Source organism: Peromyscus maniculatus, chromosome 1 (assembly GCF_049852395.1).
Source record: "Peromyscus maniculatus bairdii isolate BWxNUB_F1_BW_parent chromosome 1, HU_Pman_BW_mat_3.1, whole genome shotgun sequence".
NCBI classification, from domain to species: domain Eukaryota; kingdom Metazoa; phylum Chordata; class Mammalia; order Rodentia; family Cricetidae; genus Peromyscus; species Peromyscus maniculatus.
Window position 1 is genome coordinate 147,891,346 of NC_134852.1, and position 23,558 is coordinate 147,914,903.

Here is a 23,558-nt window from a genome sequence, read left to right on the forward strand (position 1 = left end):
TAATTTTTAAAAGTTTAAGGTGGTTCTTTAAGGCTACTCATGACATTTTCAGCAGACAAAAGACAGAGTGAGATTCTGCTGAATTCTAACATGGAGTAGGGATGTTTCTCATGGAGTGGATGATGGCCAGAGGGATTGTTGGGTTCACAGAACTGTGTGCCTCTGCAAGCACCTGAATGCCTAGCACAAAATCGCGGACATCCCTTTCCATGAGAATGGGCAGAGTGTACAGGGGAAAGGAAAGTGGGAACTTGGAGGTTTGCATTTATTCACAAGACTTATGTCATTTCTTAATGTCATTTTTGAGGAAAACAAAACTAAAGCTCAAAAACAAAACAAACACCACCACCCCCCCGACATTTTAAGGCCACACACCACAAGCTATCTCTCCCAGTCTTGGCTGTTCGGGCGTGGGCTATAGTCTCTAAACCATCTATAAGCAGTGCTGGCATCTTCCCAGGGTTGGCAAAGGCCATGCCTGCCATGTTGGACCATCTCTCTCACAAACAGCACCACACTGGTTGCAGCAGCTTGGTTTCCCCTGTTCCAGTTCTGCTGTGTGGGTTTCACCATGACCACACACCAGGGTTAGCCTGGACTGGGCTCTTCCATGTAAGCCCTGTAAAGAACATGATGGACACATGGGAGAAGGGCTGGAGCCCACCTCCAGCTTCCAGTTAAAGAATGTGAAAACAGCTCTCTCACCCAGTCATTTCTTTAGGACCTCAGTGAACAGGACAGCTCACGAAGCTGTCTCCAGAATTACACAACACACTGAAACCCAACAGCTGTCCACAATTTCCATTTTAATATCAATGGGGTTCTGTCCCTCATAATTATAGTTGGAGAATTACACGGTTTGATTGGACTCTAACATTTAGTAAAATTCACTTCAAGATTATAAAGCATTCGAAATATAAAATTTTTTTAATATAAAAATATTAATTAAAAAGAGTATGTGAACAACCCTGGTTATGTCCACAAACAACCCCCAAAGTCCAAAGGCATGGAGATCTCCAGCTGTGCCTTATGATTACATAAGCTACAAGGCTCCAAAACCTCTAGGCAGTTTGATACAGAATTTGTTGACTTCTAGATAATTTCTTCTCCAGCAGAACATGAGAAAAGAGGCTGCAGTGAGCCAGGATGTGCTCAGGATGTGCCTGGCCCTCTGGAGGAAGTTGGATTACCTGAGAGGCTAATAACCCCTGCACGGAGCCCTGGCTGTCATTTGAACGGTTGGGCACCTAGGAATGCTGTAAGGGATTGGCGCTGGCCATCATACGAGGATTCAAACCCAACTGGATTCTTCCTTCTTTCCATCGCATCTTCTAATGACTCCCGGTATGGTTGAAATGGCCCTGCAATGGTGAAAGAACATATTAGGAGTATTAATTTACCCTAGGCTCCTTAACAGGCTTCAGCTACATATTCACCATCACAGGACACTATTTATAGTAACTGGGTAAAGATGGGTGTGATGGTGCATGCCTGTAATCCCAGCACATGTAAAGCTACGACAGAAGGACTGTCAGCCTAGGCTACATAGTAAGTTCTAGACCAGCCAGCCTGGGCTTCAGAGTTAGACCCTGACTCAAAAATAAGATAATAATAATTAATACATTAATAGGAGAGGGGGAGAGGGAGAGAGACACACATACACACTAGATTAGCTCCTGTATACCACCTCTCAAGTACTGGGATTACAGGAGTGGGACACCAGGCCTGGCTTGCACTTACAAATAATGACTTCTAAGGCGTAACTTACAGATGTATTAACATGAATTACACCGTAACTAAGGTACTTAAAGTATTCCTAATGCTACCCAGTGCACAGAATGTTCTTAACAAATGTTACATCCTTTATTACTTGGAGAAGAATGAAATATCATTCAGGTAGTAATAAAATAAAAATTTAAAATACACTGTCAAAATATCAAATCAGGATTCAAAACAACAGCAGTGTGGCTTGATCCTCATGTGGACATCTGGAAGTAGCCAGGGTCATAATGGCCCCCACCAGAGCCCCTCACCCAACCCTCTTGGAGCAGGCCTCTCTTCATATCCCAACGAAAGTAGATGGGAGAATGAGATGGCTGAGGACGACAGTGGCCAGGTGCCACACTGCTGTGCAGCAAAGGGTCCCATCAACATCCAAGAGACTCTGTCACACTTGGCCATGTGCACTGGCACACAGCAGTGTGCTTTCTGGCCACAGGCTAAGGAAGGGTGGGCATCCCTGCCTACAAGGTCCACATCAAGACACTAACGATTCCCTGAGGGGACTGAGGTCCAGGAAGGTTTGAGTGGTCAGGAAATGAGGGGATGACAGTCCAGTCAAGGGTTTCAACCATCCCGCCAATGGGAAAGACTCAGACAATTGCCTGGAGAAGACTGGCAGGTGGCCATGTACCCATGTTATACCAATGGCTCATGGCTCTCCTGGGCCATGAGAACAAAGGACTGTGGAAGCTAGGACAGGCACATGTGTCTACACATCCTAGAAGGCATCCTAGGCAATGAAAACAATGTTGAGGTCAGAATGTTCTAGAACCAGGAACAACAGGAACCTGGTGTGCACGTGACACACAGGCAAAATTGGATTATCTGTCTAGAAGGTCAAGCTCATTGAGGTCATGAGGATACTATATATCATGATAGAGAAAGGTGGAGAGTTACTCAAGAACGTGTAAAGGCATGGGTGAGGACATATGAAAACATATGAGAACATGATATAAAGAATATATACAGCCGGGCGGTGGTGGCGCACGCCTTTAATCCCAGCACTCGGGAGGCAGAGCCAGGCGGATCTCTGTGAGTTCGAGGCCAGCCTGGGCTACCAAGTGAGTTCCAGGAAAGGCGCAAAGCTACACAGAGAAACCCTATCTCGAAAAACCAAAAAAAAAAAAAAAAAAAGAATATTATACAAACATAAAACATATAAAAACAATAGAAGATCATCATTTAAAAACACAAAACATACAAGATCATAGAATACCTAAGATCATCATAAGAACATGCGATCACAGAAGATTAATAAACAAATACAAAAACACACAAGATTGTTGAATATAACATACATCATCATAGAAGATAATCATTTAAGCAGATACAAGAACATACAAGATCATAGAAAAACATCTAAAGAACATCATTGAATATACAAGATCATAAAAAATAAGAACAGCACAGAATATACAAGATCATAGAACAATATCATATATGATCATAAAAGAGCATCATATAAGAACACACAAGATCACATAAGCACATACAAGAATATATAAGATCATAGATGAATATATAAAAAATACACAAATATGAAATCATAGAAAAATCATATAAAAACATACAACATCATAGAAGAACATCTAATATCATACAAACACATACAAGACCATAAAAGAATATCCCATAAAAACATCCAGGATCATAGATCATCCTATGAGAACACAGGAGATCATAGAACACACAGGCCATGTTCCCACAGTCCTGGAAGAATGATGAGCAGGACAGGTACCCATTTAGAAACAAGGTCCTTCCTGTGGTGCTCAAGGTCTTCCATGGCCCAGGACAGCAGTTCTCCAGAGAGAATGTAGCATGCCCCCAAATTATCCACAGGACTGTTCTCTCCTGAGGCTCTTGTGTGCTATGGGACCAGGCCAGGGGAGTCTGGGAAGTCCCTGGAGTGGTGGGGCCTCCCCACTTTGTGAATCTTTATTAAAAACCGCCTTCACTGACCTCCCTACCCTTTATGAATCCCCCTTATAAAACCCCACCTTGGGCTGGAGAGATGGCTCAGAGGTTAAGAGCACCGACTGCTCTTCCAGAGGTCCTGAGTTCAATTCCCAGCAACCACATGGTGGCTCACAGCCATCTGTAATGAGATCTGGCACCCTCTTCTGTGTACATAATAAATAAATGTTTTTTTTAAAAAAAAAAAACCCACCTGTCATAGATCTCCATTACAACTCCCCCACCTTCTTGGATACTCCTTATGACCCTAACTCTTCATTGCCAGTGCCGTGTCCAGGCACAGCTTCAGGGACTTGGACCTGACTGGGGCGGAGAGAGTAGAGAGTGATGGATGGATGGATGGATGGATGGGCAGAAAGCTAGGGTTGGGTGATCTGGGCTCTCTGGTAGAGAAACCACAGCACACCAAAAGTGCAGCATGTTTATTACACAGAGTGGAACAGAGAGGTGGGGTTATTGCATACAGCTGGACAAAGATGTAGGATTATTACACAAAGAGAAACAAGGGCTTGTGGTATACAGCTGGATCAAGGAGGCAGGTTTAGCTAACCTTGGCAGGAGCTGTCTCTGTAGAGGAGCAGTCTTCAGGCCCTAAATATCTGGGGGAGAAAGCAATGGTGGACATTTTCTGCACACACTATCAATATCCACACATGGACCCAAAGGGAAGGTTTTGCCATCTTTCCTGTAAGCCTCACTCCCAGGGAGACTTTACCATTTTCTCAATGGGTCTAAGGCTCTAGGATCCTTGACATTCCTGTGCCCATGTCAGTAATACACATTCATTCAGGACTTGACTCGATTATAACTCTTTGAGGACTGATGGGAGGATTTCCTCTGCCCCCCACATTTCATGGATCTTGCTTATAATCTCTCACCCTTCCTGGATCTGCCTTATAACCCATATCCTTCGTGATCTACATTCTAATCCCCAACCCCTCCCAGATCCTCTTCTGTTTATTCTGTAGCTCCTGCAGCCTCAGTATGCCTCACTTGGTCTCAACTGACAAAGAACAGCAGCAGCATTCCCAATGGACAAGCTGACTACAGGGAAGTCAGCTGCTCAGTGACAGTCCAGCATTCGGTCATTGGTGGAATGAAAGGGAATCTGCTGGTAACAGTCCTCACCCGTTGTTTCTGGATGTGCAAGACAGGAAAGTGCAGATCAGGGAAGGCAGGAGCTTGACAGCTGTGGGGACAGACACCTATGTGTCACAGAACCACACTGCTCCCACACTCATTCCAATCCTTGAGAGCAGGTGATATGGGGCTGAGAGGAGATGGTCTGGAGTAATGATAAGTAACACAAGCTGAGCTGTGACAATGATAACATGTTCATGTCTGTAATCTTAGCACTCAGCGGCTGAGGCAGGAGGATTACAACCAATCTAGGTCAGTCCAGGCTACAAGATAAGGTCAAGGCCAGCCTATGCTATATAATGAGACTATGTCAAGCAGACAAACCAAAGAAAGAACCCATGTCAGCAATTACTGAGCTAGAAACCAGTGTAAGAATGAACTAGAATGGCTCAGATGGAAGGACTGAACATACAGAGACGGAGGACGTACTGAGACAAGGTCCGTGCATTCACGAGGAAGAGTTCAGTGATTAAAACATGACAGCGGACTGGGAGATGGTTTGACAGATAAAGCACTAGCATGCTCGCACAAGGACTTCAGTTCTAGTTCCCAGAATCCACGGAAAAGACAGCAGCCATGGTAGCCCGCTGGTAATCCTAGTACTTGGGAGGCAGAAAGAGGGGCTCCCTGGGACAAGCTGGCAGGCTAGACTAGTCAGAATTAGTGAGCTCCAGTCTCATGGGGGACCTTGTCTCAATAAATAAGGGGGAAATGATCAAGGAAAACACTGTCAAGTTTGAGCTTCCACACATACACACACACACACACACACACACACACACACACACACACACACACACACACACGTCCAAACACATGTGTGTCCATACTCATGTGAGTACACAACACATATATATCAATATATACCTATGTAAATAAACAAATACAAGGCAGTTGAAGAGCAAGGCGCTCAGGTCCCACAGAGACAGCTCTGTCTAGGATTCAGAGTGGGAAGTATCAGTTGGATCGGCAAACTATAGTCAAGAACGTAGAAGGGGCTCAGGCCTCACAGCAGCTTTGGGGGAAAGCCCCCCAACAGGCTGAGAGGCACACGGGGACTGCTGTTAGGGATTCCACGAGGACCGTACTGCCATAGCCTCTGCCTCGCTGAGAGGCAGGGGAGCCGTGGGAGTCAGGCTGGGAGTGGTGAGCTGGCGGGGGAGCGCTCCTGTGCATGCGGGCAAGCGGCTCTGAATGAGCCCGAGTTTAATAAAGTCCTCTGAAGTTTGCAGCCGCTGCCCACCAGTGATTTGCTGCTAAGTAGTGCTCCCTGGGACCCCGCATCTCTAAAAATACTATTTGCTTTTTATTTAACACTGAACCTTTTGATGTTTTAGAATATAAAAATAGTAAGTGTCTTATTATTTTAAAAGCTTAGGAGAGAAACTAGCCATATTATTAGAAAAAGAAGATATATGCAGCATAGTCTGTTCAAATATCAAGAGGTGTGACTTTTCAAATTCACATTTCAATCTTTATTTACATAAGACTTTTAGAAATAGTAGGTGTAAATATTAAACCGCCCAAGCCTGGGTAAAATTTTATTGAGAATAACTACAAATAAAAGGAAACTGATTTTTTAAAGTCAGTTTCTGAAATTTAGATGAAAAGAATATTGAGCATTAACCAAAAAAAATGATATTTACATATCAATGTAGGTTTTCTGCTCATAGATTCATTTCCTATGAAACTAAAGGAGGCAAGCTTGGGGAATTACGAAGGAAGGGAAACCCTAAGCAAACAGGTACTGTTGTTCAAACAGAACATTAGCCAAAATGATCCAATCAGGCACTTGAGCTAATTCTTTCTTTCTCCCTTTAAGCCATTAATGCCAGAACACAACCTCTCAGAGTGTTAGGAACTCACACTACTTCCAAATGTGCCTCCCACAGACAGGAGGTGAAAACTATATCCCAAGGATATGGGGTTGGGGCAAGAAAGAGAGCCAGGCAGTCACAACCAGAGATGTTATTTGACCACGGTGGGCCACAATTCTCAAGCAAGGTATGACTTATCTGCATCCTAGGATATCTTTGGCAGCCATGGGAATCAACCTAAATATACTAAACTCAAATGACTGCATCTTGAATTTGACCACTGTTCAGAAATACACCACACATTCAACATGATGCTCTGCAGACAGAGAACAGAAAGTAGCAATGCACACTTTCCTGGAAGAAGCAAGACACTGAAGTTTGCTTTTGTGTCGGTCCAATGACCTCAGCTACTCAGGTTTGTGTGGACAGCAGCTACCAGGGCATCGGGGCTGTCTAGGACAGAGTCAGTGCTTGGCATTGTAGAACCCTGCTGCCAGTCCTGTGTCAGCTGAAGCTGCTGGTAAGTTACGGACTCAATCTTTTGCTCATCAGGAACAGCAATTCACTTCTCTGAAGATCTTTAGGGGGCAATCTCCAACACTCAGACTCAGACACATGCTCACTCTCCTGGTTTCTATGTGGAATTTAAATACAGTTCTATTTTATTACAATATTGAGATTTCAAATTTAAAATAAAAAACCCAAGAATTATAGAGGTTATCAAAAGCATATTAACTTGTTCTTAGGGTAAGTTCAAAATTAATAACAAAGGCATTATTATGCTAATATATACTTTATGATATTCTGCCCTACAGCGGAGGCTGAAAATTGACTGGCGGTCTTTGACCTCCCTTTATTTTGAACTGATGGTGTGAACGCTATGTTTCCTGCAGAAATCTAAAATTTACAGAAAGTTTATGGAAACACACTGGGAGAGTTTAAACAGGTGAGGAGAACCCAGTGCTGACGCCTGCTGAGGTAATTTAAGTAAGGTCATGTCTCTTCCCCAAGATGACCTTCAAGTTCTGTGTTTCAGACAAACAGAGGATCAACTCCTGCTCCTCCAGGTTGTCTTCTAGTCACCAGCACCTTCACACATGTACACATGCACAAATACTGCCGCCTAGTCAGAATTTTAACTTTATTTTTAATTTATTGTTCTAAATGTGAAGCTGGAACAACATTTTTTTTTTGCTAAAAAAAAAAAAAAAACCAAGCTCAAATCAACCTTTATTTATGTATCTCATTCTTATGTGTGTGTAACTGCAGGTTTCATTAACTGTTTCACAGATCTGATGGTGAAGAACTCTACCATTTATGTCTCAGACCACACTTACAGATTCCCCTGCAATACATCTCGGGCAAGGCTGGGCTGAACTCCTTCCGCTGTTCTGCAGAATCTACGAGATGAACCACAGACATACGTGCGTCAGCGCAGGGGTAGCCACGGTTTTATTAAATGAATTCTGTGGGCTCACGGTGGGTTTGGTGGCAAGAGGAAGCACATACCACTGAGCTCGGCCTCTCCTGGTTACATTCCGGTCGCGGCACAGGCGGGCCTCGAGGCCGTGGCTCCTGGTCCTCTGTGCTCCAGGACAGCAGGGCACAGGTGCTTACCATGTGGCTGCTGTACTCAGCTTCTGACCTCCTGCATGCCCGTTTCTGAAACACAAAATTTCACTTCCGATGACCTCAGACAACACACAACACTCTTAATTTCTTTTCAGAAAACTTCGGTTCCTAACATAGACCCCCGTGGGCTGGAAAGCCTTCTAGAATGCTTGGAGATGACTTTCAGGACTAACAGCCATCGCTTACCTTAACCTTGTTAGTTCAAGCGCTGTCTGTAGTTACTCGCCTTGATAGATTTAAAATAGTCATTTTAAACAATTTTGGCTGAAATTCCTGTAATAAAATATTGTGACTGGTTTATTGAAAATGTACCAAACCTATAAATTTTGTTCAAGGAACTACTTATATGCTTCAACACATCTTCCTTAGCATCGAGTTGCATTCTTTCTTAACACAGTACGCATGGCTCACTTGTGAATAATTCTCTTACTGGCATGGAAGAACAAATTACTTTTATTGATCTCAGAGTCTGCACACACAGCCCATAACCAGGTAATTCGGGAGAAAGTTAACATTTGGTTTCTACATCCACATTAACTAAAGAAGGTTAATTACAAAAATAGTTCTTCAACACTTCAGAAGAAAGTATCATGTCCTAATGCCTCAAGATACATTCTTAGAGTCACCCTGTTCTGCACAAGAGAGTCAGGAGGACCTCTGTAAACACCCACCAATCCACTCTCAGCCCAGGGCCAGCATGTCCCTCTGGTTCTGGACACCTCCCAAGTCAGAAAACATTTGCTGCTATGATCCACTGGCATGGCTCCAACATCTACACTCAGTTGTAAATCACTGTCTTTGCCAAGTCTGAGTTTCCCCAACTGTGTTGATTATCTATGGTATCATTTATTTAATAATTCCTAGTTGGCTCTTAAAATGTATTCACTGAAAGTTTCAAATATATAGTGAGTTTTAATCATTATCATCTGTGTTAGTTATTTTTCTGTTGCTGTGATAAAATACCACCACCCGGCAACTCACAGATGAGTTTATTTGGGCTTACAAATCCAGGGAGGCCAAAGGGATGGCACTGGGAGTAGGGAGCTGAGAGTACTCATTTTTATCTATTTATTTTTTCAAGATAGGGTCTAGTCTCAAGCTCACAGAGCTCTACCTGCCTCTGCCTCCCAAGTGCTAGGATTAAAGGCATGCGCCACCACACCCACATTATTTACCACAAGCATAAACCTTGAAATGGCCTGAGTCTTTACATTCTCAAAGCCTGACCCCTGTGACACACCTCCTCCAACAAGGCCACACTCTCCAATCCTTCCCAAAGAGCTCTACAGCTGGGGACCAGGTATTCAAACTTATGAGCCTATGGGGAACTATCACATTCCACTTCTTGGCCCCCATAGGCTCGTGGTCATATTATAATGCAAAATGCATTTAGTGCAACTTCAAAAGTCCCTACAGTCTTTCAGTCTCAACACTATTTAAAAGTCCAATGTCGAGCTAGAGAGATGGCTCAGAGGTTAAGAGCACTGACTGCTCTTCCAGAGGTCCTGAGTTCAATTCCCAGCAACCACATGGTGGCTCACAACCATCTATAATGAGATCTGGTGCCCTCTTCTGGCCTGCTGTCATATATGTTATATACATTAAAAAAAAAAAGAAAAGAAAAGAAAAGAGTTAAAGATCAAGTTTGATTCTTAAAAATAAATAAATAAAAGTCCAATGTCACTTCTGAGACAAAAGACAAGCCTATAAAATTAAAAACCCAGTTACATATATCCAGCATGCAATGGCACAGAATCTACATCACCATTGCAAAAGGGAGGAATATGGACCTAGTGAGGAACTCCTGAACAAGAGCAAGATGGGAAACCCAGCAAGGCAAACTCCAAATGCTGTTGTTTGACGCCTGATGTTACAGGGCTTTGCTAGCTCAGCCCCTCCAGCTTTGAGTCTGCAGCACCACCTCTCACCCTCCCAGCACTTCCTCCCCTGAACCCATCCTTCTTTCCCTGAAGTCTCCCTCCAGTTTTCAGGTCTTTGAGTGTGTGTGTGTGTGTGTGTGCGCGCGCGCGCGCGCGCATTTCAATTTGATTTAGTTAGGGCTGACTGTCTGCATGAGCACAGGAAGGAAGTTACTTCCTGGTACGCAGACTACTTTTCAGTGGGTGCCCCACTGACAGAAATGACCCCCCCCCAACTCCTGCAGCCACCACTAACTGCCAATGGTCCTACCAGAGAGTTGGGGTTTTGTGAAACGTAATGGGTTTATTCAACGAGGAGGCATTTCACCGTGGTACATGGGACTGAGTACTAGATTTCCCACAGTCATTCCCAGAAGCTACCCTCATCTAACTAATCCCTCACAGGTGTGCCCGGAGGTTTGTCTGATTCCACACCCTGTCAAACTGACAATCAACACTAACCATCACAAATACCAAGGCAAAAAGTAAAATGACCTCTCCCATCACATTAAGGGAATCACACTATGACCAGGAAGAACTTCTAGAAATGAAAGCCAGGCTCAACAGCAGGAAATCCATGAACACCATTCACAGGTTAGTTCTCATGAGGAAAACAATGACACAACTATCTCCAGAGATACTAAAAATCATTTGAAATGTAAACACCATTTATGACGAATCAAAAACAAACTAAACTAGGAAGCAAATGCTTTGGGTTTTTCTTTGTACTTTAATTGATTTTTTTATTTACGTGCCTGTGTGGGTTTTTGTGCACCACATGTCTGAGGGGATCCCCTGAAGGTAGCAACACAGGTAGCTAGGAGTGCTGAGAGGTGGGATTATAGGTATACGCCACCATACCTGGCTCACAGAATTTAACATTCTTTTTTGGAGTGTGTGGGGGTGGGGGTGGGGGTGGGGGGCCGTTGTTTGCTTTTTTAAATAAAGTCTTATATGGCTTATTATTAAGAAAATATTTGGAGCATGTGCTACGAAGGCTCATGACTCATACGTGAAACTCATAAAGGCTGAGGAACAAGTTACATGTATGCAGAGGTAGAGGCAGAAGGATCAGGAGTCAAGGTCAGCCGCATTACATGAGGCCTGTCTCAGAAAAAAAAAAAACAAGAGAAAAACCTTAGTGGCCCCACCTCCATGAACAAAAGACAGGATATACAAGCAAGCTGCTGAGAAGCCACACACACATCAGTCATGACAGAGTGCTCAGTTAAATACACTCACTTCAGTGATTCCTTTGTCAAGTTGGTGGGATGAAAGCATGCCCAGGGCATTAGTGGGCATGTCTTTGGAGGTGATTGCGATAGTATTCCCCGAGAGGATTAGCTGAGGGGGGAAGCTGGGCCCTGAAGGTGGGTGGCACCATTCTAAAGGCTGGGGTCCTGGACTGATGAAGAAAAAGAAAAAAGGAAAAAGTGGGCTGAGCACCAGGATTCATCTCTCTGCTTCCTGTGAACACAGCAATAAGAACAGTTACTAATACATTCGTATTTAGGAAAATGCAAATGAAGCTAATATCAAGATATTATCTGTCATCCACCAGCCTGGCACAGCTTTTCAAACACGACACAGCCCTGTAGAAGGCAAGCATCTCTTGTGATGCTGGAAGGGGGAGATAAGAGAGTATGGTAAAGTCACGAGAACCCAGCATTCTACTTCTAGCTATCCATCCAAAGACACATCTCCGGCACTGGACTACTGCTGCCTACTCCTCGCTTCTCACAGGTATGACACGGAGGTAACGAGACATAAAGATGAGTGTGCATGCATGTATACAGTATGACAGTAGAGATAAGGAGGCACACAGATGAGTGTGCATGCATGTATACAATATGACATGGAGGTAAGGAGACACACAGATGAGTGTGCATGCATGTATACAATATGACATGGAGGTAAGGAGACACACAGATGAGTGTGCATGCATGTATACAGTATGACACGGAGGTAAGGAGACACACAGATGAGTGTGCATGCATGTATACAATATGACATGGAGGTAAGGAGACACACAGATGAGTGTGCATGCATGTGTACAGTATCACATGGAGGTAAGGAGACGCACAGATGAGTGTGCATGCATGTATACAGTATGACATAGAGGTAAGGAGACACACAGATGAGTGTGTATGCATGTATACAGTATGACATGGAGGTAAGGAGACACACAGATGAGTGTGTATGCATGTATACAGTATGACATAGAGGTAAGGAGACACACAGATGAGTGTGTATGCATGTATACAGTATGACATGGAGGTAAGGAGACAGACAAATGAGTGTGCATGCATGTATACAGTATCACATGGAGGTAAGGAGACACACAGATGAGTGTGCATGCATGTATACAGTATCACATGGAGGTAAGGAGACACACAGATGAGTGTGTATGCATGTATACAGTATGACATGGAGGTAAGGAGACACACAGATGAGTGTGCATGTATGTGTACAGTATGACATGGAGGTAAGGAGACACACAGATGAGTGTGTATGCATGTATACAGTATGACATGGAGGTAAGGAGACACACAGATGAGTGTGCATGCATGTGTACAGTATCACATGGAGGTAAGGAGACGCACAGATGAGTGTGCATGCATGTGTACAGTATCACATGGAGGTAAGGAGACGCACAGATGAGTGTGTGCATGGATGCACCTCAGATGGTTTACAGCATCCGAGAGCAATGAGCTCAGTATTCCCTGCGCCCAACACTGTCATTTTGGTTTCTAAATGCTGTTCATGATGAAGCAGGGAAAACACAAGAGGAACCTAATTTTTTTAATAAAAGTGTGTTTTTAATACTTATTTACATTTATTTCTCTATTTTGGGGAGTGCACAGGCCATGGCACACATGTGGAAGTCAGAGTGCAACTTGCAGAACTCAGTTTCTCTCCTCCTTCCATGCAGGTTCCAGGAATCAAGCTTCGTGGCAAGAGTCTTCCCCCACTGAGCCGTCTCATCAGCCTGAGCCTAACACATTTTTCAAACCAAAATACTTAGGAAATCCTTATGAAAGGACGTGGGCACACCAACAGGGCACAGGTGCCAGCCTGATGGTCAGAGCAATTTACACTGTAAAGTAAATGATAGCATTGGGTTACAGTTCAGAGAGTGGTAAACACCATGCACCTGCCCCTTCTGAAAATAACCCGATAATAAACGCAAGGAGGGGTGGGGCTTCCTTTTGTGATAAATTCTAAGTAGTGAATGTCAACTGTGTGACAGAAACAATATTAGTGATAAGTAAATGCCACAGAAACAACTAGATGAGATTTGCCAATAGATGCTAGGACCTGTGTGTGGGTGGGTGGGGCGTGGGGCGGTTTCAGTGAGTAGCCCAGTTAGGCTGGCTCAAATAATAGTCCTCCTGCCTCGGTTTCCCAGAATATTGGGTGTGCATGTGTGTGCCACTAAGGGGTGTCTGTAGAGATGTATGCACATGTCTGTGGAGGCCAGAGGCCAACTGTGGGTATTATTTCTCAGGAACACTCCCACTTTATTTTTTTGAGATAGGGTCTCTTAACCATTAGTCTAGACTGAGTGAGCCCTGGGACTATGTCTGCATTCCCAACACTGGGATTGCAAGCACATGCTACCACACCCAGAATTGTTATGGGAGTCCTGGGAACCGAACTCAGGTCCTCATGTTTGCAAGGCAAGTGCTGCTGCCAACCGAGACAACTCCCACCTCCATGCTGTACTCTGTCGTATCAAAATGTTTTCAGCTCTTACTCTGCCATGGATCACTATCACCATGTCTACTTCCTCAAGGATTAAGTAAGATGAAGGCTTTAAGAGGACATGATCAAGGCCCGAATCTCTGGTTATTTGGGATCTGCTCAGGTTTTACATGAAGAACAATATACAATGTGTGGTGGCTGGAATGACAATATTCTCCATAGGGTCAGATTTCTGAATACTTGGTCCCCAGCTGGTGGTGCTGTCTGGGAAGGCTTAGGAGGTGTGGCCTTGCTGGAGGAGGCTGTCATGGGGGATAGGGGGCAGGCTTTGGGAGTTTAAAGACTCAATCACTTCCTGTTCACCCTCTGATTGGCATTCAAGATAGAAAAGCTCTGGGCTGGAGAGATGGCTCAGAGGTTAAGAGAACTGACTGCTCTTCCAGAGGTCCTGAGTTCAATTCCCAGCAACCACATGGTGGCTCACAACCATCTGTAATGAGATCTGGTGCCCTCTTCTGGCCTGCAGTCATACATGTTGTATAATAAATAAATAAATAAATAAATAAATAAATAAATAAAAAGATAGAGAAGCTCCTAGCTTTGGCTCCTGCCACCATGCCTGCCACTTGCTGCCACGCCTCCCACCATGATGGACTCTTCTTCCTCTGGAACTAAAAGCTGAAAAACCCTCTTTTCCTTAAGTTTCCTTGCTCATGGTATTTCATCACAGCCACAGAAAATTAACTAATACACTGTGTTAACACTGGGTTGCTGCCAACTCTCGATACTTGGAGCTAATGTGGGACTGTTACTATTCCTCACACTATTTACACACATGTTTTCATGTCTCCTGTTTGTAACATAGTCAGCAGCAATAGCATCTCCCTCTTCTTCTTGCAATAACTGGACTTACTAGAAAGGGGAGCAGAAGCATAAATACGAACCAGAACTTATATTTCGCCAGTGAAATTCAAGATACTTCTGGAACTGTTCACAGCAGTTTGTGTGCGGCAAAGCACCTGTTACAGGAAGGCCAGCAGACCTCTGATCCCCCACGGTGACGAGCCAACATTCTTTAGGTGCTGAGGTGGCGGTCCAGGTCCTTGATTCTTGGTGCAGGAGAAAAGGAAAGGCCTACCCTGATACCATGGTGGGCGGGTATCCTCTGGGGCATGAGACCATGATGTGTGTGGTGACCCTCAGCCATCAGAGTGGATTAAACGACTCATTTCTGCTGTTTATGAACAGCATGCTCCTGTGACCAACAGTCCAGTTATCAAAGTCTGCCCCGGACCCTAGGACACTGACTGCTGCTGGAACACTGATGCTGGAGCACTGTGCTGGAGCACTGTGCTGGGGTACTGTGCTGGGTCACTGTGCTGGGGCACTGATGCTGGAGCACTGTGCTGGGGTACTGTGATGGAGCACTGTGCTGGGGCACTGATGCTGGAGCACTGTGCTGGGGTACTGTGCTGGGGCACTGTGCTGGGGCACTATGCTGGAGCACTGTGCTGGGGTACTATGATGGAGCACTGTGCTGGAGCACTATGCTGGAGCACTGTGCTGGGGTACTATGATGGAGCACTGTGCTGGAGCACTATGCCGGGGCACTGTGCTGGGGCACTATGCTGGGGCACTATGCTGGAGCACTGTGCTGGAGCACTGTGCTGGGGCACTATGCTGGAGCACTATGCCAGGGCACTGTGCTGGGGCACTATGCTGGAGCACTATGCCAGGGCACTGTGCTGGGACTGCTAGAGCTGAGCGCTTCATTCTTTCTGCTCCTTTCCAGAGAGACCTGTCAGCTTCCGTGAAGGCAGATGAAGATTTACCACCAAACTAAAAAGACACTTCACTACATAAACAAAATTAAAATCCCAACCAGACACAAAGACCCCATTACTTAACAGTAATTGAAGCAGATCAAGAGACCAGCGGCCTCATCTGAGCACAGCTGAATCGGGGGCGGAGCTGAGCAGACACCTCTGCAGGCGAGGCATGAATTAAAATACAAGTCATGATCCTGCTGCCTCAGTGACAGGACAAAGTTGGGACAGGCCTCAGAATGTCCAGCTGCCCTCCCTGAGGAGGAAGGGGGCCACTTCTTTGGTGATGTGGATACTTCCTTTATTGGAAGTGATGGGCCCAAATGACCTTAATGAATGAAGAGTCCAGAGGGAGGAGGGGGTTAAGACTTAGCAATTTGCCAGAAATGAGATTCAAAGCATGGTTTCTGTGCTGACAAGATGAGCCCTTCCAGAAACCAGATGGGACATGACCCTGGGACTCCTGGAAATGCAACAGGGACTGAGGACCCAGGGGACCACACAGCGGCTCCTTGGTGGGTATGGCTCCAGACTACAAAACATCTTCCCAAGTCCACCTTCCTACTGGAAACTCCAGAAGAGTGAGGTAGATAAAAACTGAGCGCTGCCCTGTGATGTCTCCAACAGGAAAGCACTGCATAGTCTCCACAGTAAGCAGAAGGAGGAGACGGCACACTCTAGAATATCCAAACACCCGGGGGAAGCACTTATACTACACATGTTAATGTGATTCAGCACGAGTGATATATGCATAGCACAACTCAGAAAACCAAGCCAGGCACTTCAGAGGCAGAGGCAGGTGGACTTCTGTGAGTTCAAGGCCGGCTTGGTCTACATAGTAAGGCACTGTCTCAAAAAAAAAAAAAAAAAAAAAAAAAAAACATTAATTAAAATTAAAAAAATTAGAAAACCAGAGTCATTAAAGATCAGTAATGCACCGATGCCAAGTCCACAAGAAAATGTATTTTATATAAAAATGAAGATAAAAGAAATAACTTAATCTTCCAGGCATGGGGCTATACACATATATCCCAGCACTAGGGAAGGGAAGGCAGAAAGATCACAAGTCTGAGACCAGCCTGGGCTACACAGTGGCAGGTCATCAAAATAATAATGAGAATAATACATAGTAGCAACAATGATCTAACCCTTCCTTTTGAAGGTATTTTGAGAAGCTTTATTATCAGCCTTATCCTGGTGCTGGAAAGCACTCTGCATGTACACCACTCTTCATGTCCAGCTACAGGAAGTATAGCGGATGGTTTCTCGAGCTTTCCTCCACTCTATCTGCCATAATAAAGAAGTTTCCTTATGCTGCAGTTGGACGGCCATCAGTCTGTACAGGGAGCGGGGACTTCCAGGAATCGAGATTAATAAAGCCCCACAGATTGCCATTTAGAGTCAAAGCATGGTTTCCATCAAGCAAAGACTCCTTCCTGATGACATTTTCATTTGGAAAATGACCTTGCACTCTTGAGAGATTTGCTTCCTACAGCACAATGAAATCCGGCTGAATGTCAAGCAGAGAGGGGCCGGCCGGAAGTTAGGACTCTTACTCACTCCTGGTCTCTACCTCACAAGGACGTAAGGGGCTCTCACTAGACAGACCTCGACATCTTGATGCTGCAGCCTCACTCAGCCGTGAGCAGTATTCAAAAGACTCTCAACTGAGCAGGCAAGCTCTTCCAGTAATTCCCAGCCAAGTCCACTTGGCAAGGAGATGGTGGGTTACAGTATCAACAAGCCAAGTGCAAAATAACAGGCCAACTAACGCGAGGCCAGATGGTCACCTTGAGGAAGCAATGCAGACGAGCAAGGGGAAAACTCAGTCTTCCACTTTTAATAAAAAGGTGTGAGGAAGGGACTGGAGAGATGGCTCAGCAATTAAGAGCACTTGCTGCTCTTCAGAGGACCTGAGTCAGCCCCTCACAGCTCCAAGGGACCCAAAGCCTCTGGCCTCTGCAGGCACCTGCACATATCCACATGTAGACACACATACACCTACACATAACTAAAAATAATAAATATACATCTTTATTATTTTTAGGCCAGGTGGTGGTGGTGCACACCTTTAATCCCAGCACTCGGGAGGCAGAGGCAGGCGGATCTCTGTGAGTTCAAGGCCAGCCTGGACTACAGAATGAGTTCCAGGAAAGGAGCAAAGCTACACAGAGAAACCCTGTCTCGAAAAACCAAAAAAAAAAAAAAAAAAGCCTTTATTATTTTTAATTATAAAAAAAGGGGTAGGTAAAGGAAGGAGGATCACCACATTTGAGGCCAGCCTGGGCTACTCAAAATACGGAAAAACAGAGAAGGGCACAGGCCTTCCCTCAGCTGCCAAGGTGCTCCATCCTGGCGGAGTCTGAGAACACACTGTGGTGAGACTCTCCTTTCATGCCATGACTAGCCCCATGCCTGGCAGCCCACATCATACCATCTCCAAGCCTGCCTGAACTATGCTGTCTTTATGTGCATGGACGGTGGGTGAGGTGACCCTCTCCAAGGACAACACTGGAGTCCTCATTAAAGTGCTGTTATAAATTTGGACCTTCTGGACCTGGCCTGTTGGCAAAGACTTGGGCCACTGTGGACGCTGAGAGCTTGGCCTGCAGTCAGGGCCTAGAGGCCTGGCCCACAGCTGTGCAGCACTGGAAGGCGATCCTGCAGCCTTGCCAAGCCTTGCCCCAGCTGCCCCAGCTGAAAGGAGATCAGAGACAAATGCAAGGTCTGAGGAGTCAGGTGCAGCTCAGACCTCTCCTGTCACGTGTTCAATAAAAAGCTGAACTTGGGGGTAGGAGCAGGGAGGACAAATGTACTCAGTGGACTTGCTGATGATTAGATTTAGGCTTGTGTGAGTTTACCCAGGACACAGAAGCCTACGTCACATTTGGATTACGACATTAAAGATAATTTTCCCGCAGTGTTAGGGACAGAACAAACACTCTATCGCTGAACCACAACTCTAGCCCCAACTCTAAAGATCTTAAAGAAAGCAATGACATCTACTGACAGCAAGCAGAATCCAATAAACACCCCCTGTATGTAAATAAAATGGTATTTCATTTCTTCCCCATATCACAGTGGAAGGTAAGGGGTTCACTTGAGTCTTGGAAAGAGAAAAATGAAGCACAAAGGTCTTGGCTGATTTGCCTGATGCCTGTGATTGACGGACCTAGGCTTTCACTGTGCTCTCCAATGAGTTGGAGACAGAACTAAAGAATTCAACGAATGGAATCCTAAAAAACAAAACAACATACAGAAGAGATGGCAAAGCCGAAGAGAATCTCTGCGTACCATTATCCCTGTCAAGAGAATACATTATTGGTAGAAGGATAAACATGCAGATTGATGGAGGGATGTTGGAAGCTGAGAAATAAGCCATTAGGTTTATTACATTACATTCATTTAAACCATTACAGTCAAGTGATGTTTGACAATGGTGTCTGAATGAGACTTCCCGCCCCACCAACAGTGGGGGCTCCCTCTGGATTAGGAACAAACTACACCCAAATACCTGTGTTCTCAGAGAGATCCTTTATTAAGTGGGAAGGGAAGTTAAAGCCCAGCAGCCAACGACCTTGTAGGTGTGATTTCTAAGAGCAAAGGGGAGGTCTGCATTAGAATGGGCTAGGGCATGGTGGTAAAGGAGATAGAGGACTAGGGAGAAGGCAAAGGGGACAAGGGGAAGGAGGCAGGGGTATCTGTCCTGGAGGGGCACAGGACCGCCTCTGGATAGAGAGACAGACATGGCCCATAGGCAAATGGCAGCTTATAAAGGTAAAGTGGGAGACCCTGTGTTCGGATGAGGTGTTTAATTTTAATTGGGCATGTTAATTTGGTAAACCAAAGGGGGCTTTTGATTGCTGGACTTTAATACTTCGATAGCTGGACTTTGGTAGTCAGCCTCAGGAGGAAGAAGTGGCCAAATAAGGGAACAGACCTTGGTGGCCAGCTTTAGGAGTGTGATCTAATGGATTTTAGCGAGGCAGAGGGAACGGGGAAGAAGAGCAAGGCCTGCCAGAGCCATATGCTCAAGTGGGTTAGTGTCCCTTCAGTGTTAAAAAAATCCAACAAGGGAGGTACAGTCTTTAGGACAAAAGCGTGCTAAGAGGACTCACTTTCAAACGTAAAAAAGACTGAGGACCTGCTACTTGTCACATACAGAAATCAACCCAATATAGATCAGACACTAATGTAAGAATGAAGAGCACAGCCAGGTATGTGGCAGGCACTGGTAATACTAGCAACCAGAAGGCTGAAGCAGGAAAACCCTGAGTTCAAGGCCAGCCTGGGATACATCAAAAGACTTAATATCAATCAATCAATCAAACAAACAAACAAACAAACAAACAACAAAGAACAATGGTACTTCAGAGATGGCTCAGAGGTTCAGAGCACTTGCTGCTCTTATAGAGCAAAGAGGTGTGGTGGTTTAAATAAGAATGGCGCACACTGGTTCATATATCTGAAGGCTGCATCATCAGGGAGCAGCACTATTAGGGGGTGTGGCCTTGGTGGGGTAGGTGTGGCCTTATTGGAGGAAGTGTGTCACTGGGGGTGAGCTTTGAGGTTAAGGGCCTAAGCCAGGCCCAGTTGCGCTCCCCGCCCCTCCTTCTCTTTCCTTTCCTCCCTCCCTCCCGCCCACCTGGTGATCAGGATATAGACTGCTCAGCTACTTCTCCAGCATCATGTCTGCCTCCATGCCACCATGCTTCCCACCATGATGATAATGAACTAAACCTCTGAGCCTGTAAGCCAGCCCCAATGAAATGTTTTCCTCTATAGAGTTGTCGTGGTCATGGTCTCTCTTCACAGCAATAGAACACTGGCACCAGGTTTGATTCCCAGCACCCACATGGAGGCTCACAACTGAAGGGACAGGACCAGTTGTGTTTTTTTTCAGGGGCTAGTTTGCTAAGACCTCTGCCCCATATTACCCCACCATCCTATGTTGACTCATGTCTGGCTTCAATCAGACCCTCAGGGAGAACGTCCAGTCTGGTAGCCAATCAAGGTCCTACCTGGCCATAAGCAGGAATTGTTCTTGCTGTTTTCAGTCAGACAGACCCCGGACACAGCAGACAGACCTCTGAGACCGCAACCACAGTTGCTGACCAGATGTCATGAGCCAATCATAAAATAATTCCTGTACCAGTAAAGATCTAACCCAATCACCTCAAAGTACCCTTAACCACAGCTGGAATTCCCCTAGGCAGGCTTAAAAGGGACTGTCTTACTCTGGGTCCACTTTAGGTGGACCCCAGCATGCTGGTTTTTCTGTCTTGAAAATAAAGCTGCTTTCTACAATTGCATATTGGATGTCTTCTGGTCATGTGGTGAGCTCTAAGGACCCTACAACAACCATACTCAAGTTCCAGGGGACCCAATGCCTTCTTCTGACCTCAGCAGATACTAGCCAGGTACAGGGTACACAGATCCTAGATCAGTGCAGCTCTCAGATCTCAGCAGAGAAATGTCTGTGCAGTGCATGCTGGGTAACACGGAAACTCACAGCTGGCCAAAGCTCAGCCACAGAAGGGACACACCCTCCCACCATGGCTGAAGGGTCACCGTGGAGAACCGGCAGAGAGATCACAAGAGCCAAAGGTCCAGGAAGATCAGCGTGAAGCCGTGTCTTCGGGACATGACAGGACCACTGTACTCATGAACTCACAACAGCTGTGGTTGTCCGCTCACAGTCCAGCCAGTCAACACTTCAGCATGTACAAGAAGGGGTTCATGAAACCCCTAGCCCTGCCTGAGGACACTTGATGGCTTCTGGGGATGCAAGAGTCAGCTTATCAGGAACCACACCCATAAGAAAACTGACTCCAAGTTTATCCGACAATAGTCTTCAGACCTCTAAGAGAAGTCAGAAGAAGCAAGCTACAGTCCAGATCAGGAAAGCAGATTACACGCGATGATAGTTTTTTGTTTGGGTTTGGTTTGGTTTGTTGAGACATAGTATTACTCTGCAGCCCAGGCTGACCTGGACTCACTGTGTAGTACAGGGTGGTCTTGAACTCACAGTGATCCTTCTGCCTCAGCCTCCCAACTGCTAGAATCACAGGCTGCTTTTTTTTCTTTTTCATTAGCATGCATTAGTTGTACAAAATATTGCATTTCTTTATGACACAACTGAATCCTAGTTTTTCCTAAATAAATGTTTTGGAAATATCAGCAATATGACACATTCTTCTAGGCCTCCTTCATTTCTTTTCAGTGAAACGCGTGTGCTCTCCGAGTCAGATGGACAAGGTGGTGTTCCCAGGACACACGCTAAGTACCTCTCTTGGTGCCAAGCACCTGATAATCAGAGAAGACAACCCACAGTCCTTCCAGGGCGGCTGCTGAATACAGCAGCCATGCAGGAGGTCCCCTAGCCGGGGAAAGTTGTCTTCCTGTGGGCTCTGATGTCCTTTCCACTTTTCTGTGCATCTGTAATAAAATCCAACCCCAGCTACAACAGACTGGTACTCTGCGTAGCTGTAGGCGAACACTGAGGTCAGGGGCACAGCCAAAGACGAACCACTGACCCATCTCCTTTACCAAGGAGGAGCGTGGCCAAACATAACTAAACCAAGTCAGGCACAGCACTCAGCTCAGCAGATTCTAAGAGAAAAAGTGGGGGGCGAGGGCTCAGTAGCCTGTTTCTTGGGGAGTGGGCTATAATGACTGAGGAAGAAAATCTTAATAACCACCAAAGGGGAAAGCAAAGGGTTTTGTTGGAAGGCCCTGCCTCATCAGCGGGTGCTCATTAGGGTTCCACTGGGGACCGCACTCAGCAGACGGAGCTATCAAATCTGCATCCGACGGAGTGAAACGGGCAGATTCAGCTCTCCATCTTCGTACTTTTAAGTTAGACCCCTTAGGGTTTCTGGGAGGGTGTTAAAGCCATCAATACGTTTAAGTGGTTTTGCTGACAAGGACTGCTGGCTTTATTGGATAATTTCCCAAGTGTTAGCAAAGGTAGGTCCTGAAGTTCCCCACAGATAGAACAGAGGGATAAAACACAGTTCCACCCTCTCTCCTACCTACCCTCCCATCCCCGGTGTCTAAGCCAGTTCTTAACAGTAAGAATTGGTAAACGTGACAGACTGAAGCTTTCTGGTTCGTTCACATCAAAGTCTGTGTACCTGCATCAAAAATACTCCAGGTTGGAACTCAGAATTACCTGTTCTCTCGACATCCTTGAGTCTGTTATCTCTGGACCGAGAGCTTGGCCTGCCTGAGGGTGTCCATGAAAGGAATGGCTAGGAAAAGCTAGTCTGCCAGGACACGATATACCACACTGCTGCCTTTGCCCCCAGAAGAATTCACAGAGGCGAGACCATAGCCAGGAAGCAAAGTCAGGTCCCTGGTGCTTTTTGTTGTTGTTGTTTTTTGTTTTTACGTGACAAGGTTTCTCTGTATAACACTCCTGGCTGTCCTGGAACTCACTCTGTAGACCAGGCTGGCCTCGAACTTACAGAGATCCACCTGCCTCTGCCTCCCAAGTGCTGGGATTAAAGGCGTGTGTCACCACGCCCGGCCCCTGGCTGGCTGTGAAGTAGCTGCTGCTGAACTTTTTTCTAAGACAATCTTTAAAATATTCCCAGTCAAAACAAGGCAGGGAACACTTAAAATTGACATTCTTAAGCCTTTTGTGCTTTTAGCAGAAGAGGTGATTTCTTCTATCTACATTACATTTGCGCACCCCGGAGAACACAGCCAGTCAGAATGCTACAAATTCAGCACAAAGGTGGGCTAGGGATGCTCCAGTT

At 45.5% G+C, this 23,558-nt stretch overlaps 1 protein-coding gene across 3 annotated transcripts in view; it reads right to left on the reverse strand.

The window, feature by feature from the left end:
- C1H10orf143 (chromosome 1 C10orf143 homolog) overlaps window positions 1–23,558 on the reverse strand; it is a 33,040-nt gene continuing 9,482 nt past the window's right edge. Inside the window, exons 2-5 of one of the 3 annotated variants that reach the window (XR_006076103.2) lie at window positions 8,223–8,375; window positions 8,051–8,113; window positions 1,191–1,361; window positions 1–619 (exon numbers count right to left, since the gene is read on the reverse strand). Coding sequence is in view for 2 of the 3 variants with exons in the window: in XM_076554469.1 (XP_076410584.1) it covers window positions 1,332–1,361; window positions 8,051–8,113; window positions 8,223–8,375; window positions 11,507–11,566 (306 nt within the window). In the remaining variant the exon portion in view is untranslated. Of the gene's footprint in view, window positions 620–789; window positions 1,362–8,050; window positions 8,114–8,222; window positions 8,376–11,506; window positions 11,670–23,558 lie in introns of those variants that run through there. The other 2 variants (XM_076554469.1, XM_042285371.2) reach the window with 2 other exon arrangements.